This window comes from Camelina sativa, chromosome 2, assembly GCF_000633955.1.
Source record: "Camelina sativa cultivar DH55 chromosome 2, Cs, whole genome shotgun sequence".
Lineage (NCBI taxonomy): Eukaryota > Viridiplantae > Streptophyta > Magnoliopsida > Brassicales > Brassicaceae > Camelina > Camelina sativa.
Window position 1 is genome coordinate 16,024,226 of NC_025686.1, and position 2,927 is coordinate 16,027,152.

The following is a 2,927-nucleotide window of genomic DNA, read 5'->3' on the forward strand; positions in this document are numbered from 1 at the left end:
TCTAACGATCGTCTTCATATTCCTAGCATCGACAAACATCCAAAAAACAGCAGCCGGTCCACCATCCTACTCCCAAAACCACAAAACGTTCGTGAAAACGGCTTGCAACTCGACAACATCCCCTGACAAATGCTACAAGTCTTTATCCTCATACTCCACCACCATCAAATCCGACCCTATCAAGCTATGCATCACCGCGCTTAACCTCAACGTGAAATCCGCAAAGGAAGCGACTTCCGTAGTCTCTAAGCTTCTCAAAAAGTCTCAGAAATCCACCGCGGGACGAAAGAATAAAATGTTACCAGAGTCACTTATTCTCAAGGATTGCCTCGAGGAGATGAAAGACACAATTATTGAGCTCAAGCAAGCGATCACAGAGATGAAGAATCTAGAAGACGGTGATTCGGTGGCTGAGCATATCACGAACGTTAGGACTTGGGTGAGCTCGGCGTTGACCGACGAAGGGACTTGCACGGACGGGTTCGAGGAGGTGAAAGTGAATAAAGAAACAACGAAGAAGGTTAAGAAGGTTGTTGAGGAACTTGCAATGACGACGAGTAATACCTTGGCGCTTATTACGAATCTACGTTACTAGCTAACGATTTATCTTTCTTTTAAGGTGATGAAAGTTATTGTTGATGATTTTCAAAAAAAAAAGAAAGTTATTGTTGATGAATTATTAATTACTACTCCTTCATGTGCATGTGCATGTTTTCTTTTTTCTTCACGTCAAAATTGATGCGACGAAGTTATTGTATCTACTATATTATATTGTATCATGTTAGAGTTAATTTAATTAAGCCAACTGGAATTATATCTATCACATATATTTATGTTTATTATGCTTTATAAAATGCCAAAAACTTTTCCAAAGAAATTCAACAACAAAGAACTAGTTAACTATAAGTCTACAAACAAACAAAAAAAACATTTTTTTTTTGTCAACAAAAAAAAAAAAAAAACATTTCATTACTATGAAAACAGACAGCCATTCATGTGAATTCCGCGGACCGCGGTGCATGGTTGCCAGAATAGAGTTGTCTAATTTGGTGAAGTCGAATCAAATGGCATCAAAATCATACTAAAGCTTGAACCAAATTATTTTATAGGATATATTTGTGAAAGATATATTAACCTTGAAAAAACAAAAAATTTTGTGAGATAACCATGATAATTTTTTTTCATTACTATTAAGAAAATATCCCATTGAAAATAACTTTTTAAGTGGCATCTACTATTACGTTTAAAACTTCAAAGATTCTCACAATAAGTTTTCAAAATACAGATTCTTGCCAAAATCATTCAAACATCTCGAGTTCGAATGGCCGCTTAAATTATATGGAGTAAACTGCTTCCCCTGTTACACAAAAAATGTTATATTAGATATATTTATTTATTTCATGAAAAATGTTATTCTATATTTGAAATGTGTTTTATACTAAGTTTTATAGTTTATTTTTTAATCCAAAGCTCATTTTTAAATAGAGACACACACGTAAAATTTAAGTTTTTTTTTTTTAATTTGTATGAAATGTGTTAAAATGACATTTTTTTAAAATAATAACATAACCTTTATTTCTATTTCATTTTGAAAATTTTAAATTTTGTATTGTTTAATCCTCTATTTAATATTTCAGAAGTAAACAACTTCTTTTTTGTAGACTATATAATAGTTATAGATTATAAATTTATAGTTATTATTTTATTTATTAGTTGGTTACAAAATAGGTTATATGGGTTGGTTTCGTTAGTCATACACGAGATTTAGGGGTTAAAATAATTATTTTACCTGCATTATTATTAATTACTAGCAATGAATACACTTAATATATTCCAAAGAATAATACAACTTAAAGAAAAAAAAATCTTTCTCTATTAAACATGCATGATAGAGTATATTTACACAACCATATATATTGTTAGACAATTAAAGAAATAGAATAAAATATTTAAATTGTAATTATATCAAGAAACTAAATTTATAATTTTGTAATCGATTTTATTCGGTTCTTTGTCTCGCTTTTTTAGATGAACCGTTAGTTATTCTACATATAATAAATTCTGAAATTCAAGGAGATGTTGACTACTACGCCAGTGTTGGCTTTGCCTGAGCAGGGAGAATCCTATGTGGTTTATACTGATGCATCTAGAGTTGGTTTGGGGTGTGTGTTGATGCAGCATGGGAAGGTGATTGCCTATGCTTCGCGGCAATTGCGGAAGCATGAGGGCAACTATCATACTCATGATTTGGAGATGGCTGCTGTAGTTTTTGCCCTGAAGATTTGGAGATCTTATCTTTATGGTGCAAAGGTACATGTGTTTACAGATCATAAGAGCCTGAAGTATATATTCACTCAGCCGGAGCTGAATTTAAGACAGAGGCGGTGGATAGAGCTTGTGGCGGATTATGATTTGGAGATAGTCTATCACCCTGGTAAGGCTAACACGGTTGCAGATGCTCTGAGTCGGAAGAGGGTAACTTCGGCTCAGGAGCAGGAGATGGAGTCTCTCGTAGGAGAGATCAATGCTTTGAGCTTGTGTGTTGTTTCACAGGAACCGTTGGGTTTGGAAGCAGTAGATAGAGCAGATCTTCTGAGTAGGGTGCGGTTGGTGTTGGGATTTATGAGACAAAGCTCACAAGAGAGGGTAGACAAACACTTGGTGAATGAATCCCCCTTTACCCACAACAAACTAACTCATTCTCAAGGGGGAGGAGAGAACATCAACTTGTGATGAACTCCCCATAAACAAGCTAGATAGAACCCAAATACTAGAGAGTAAGCGGATCCTAACTAGGAGAAGCACTAGTTTGAGACTTATCCTCTTCTAGTATCACAACACTTAGAGTTTGTGTACTTAGGAGAAGGAGGATTAAGAATCAGTAATCTAGGCTAAGTAAAGCAGTAAATAAGAAGAGTTTAGGTGGA

At 34.5% G+C, this 2,927-nt stretch overlaps 1 protein-coding gene across 1 annotated transcript in view; it reads left to right on the plus strand.

Annotated features, from left to right (window-relative positions):
* Positions 1–800, plus strand: part of LOC104752811 (21 kDa protein-like) — a 30,096-nt gene extending 29,296 nt beyond the window's left edge. Inside the window, exon 2 of the mRNA XM_010475067.1 lies at positions 3–800. Within this exon, the coding sequence (XP_010473369.1) occupies positions 3–595 (593 nt within the window). The 3' untranslated portion in view covers positions 596–800. The remainder of the gene's footprint in view (positions 1–2) is intronic.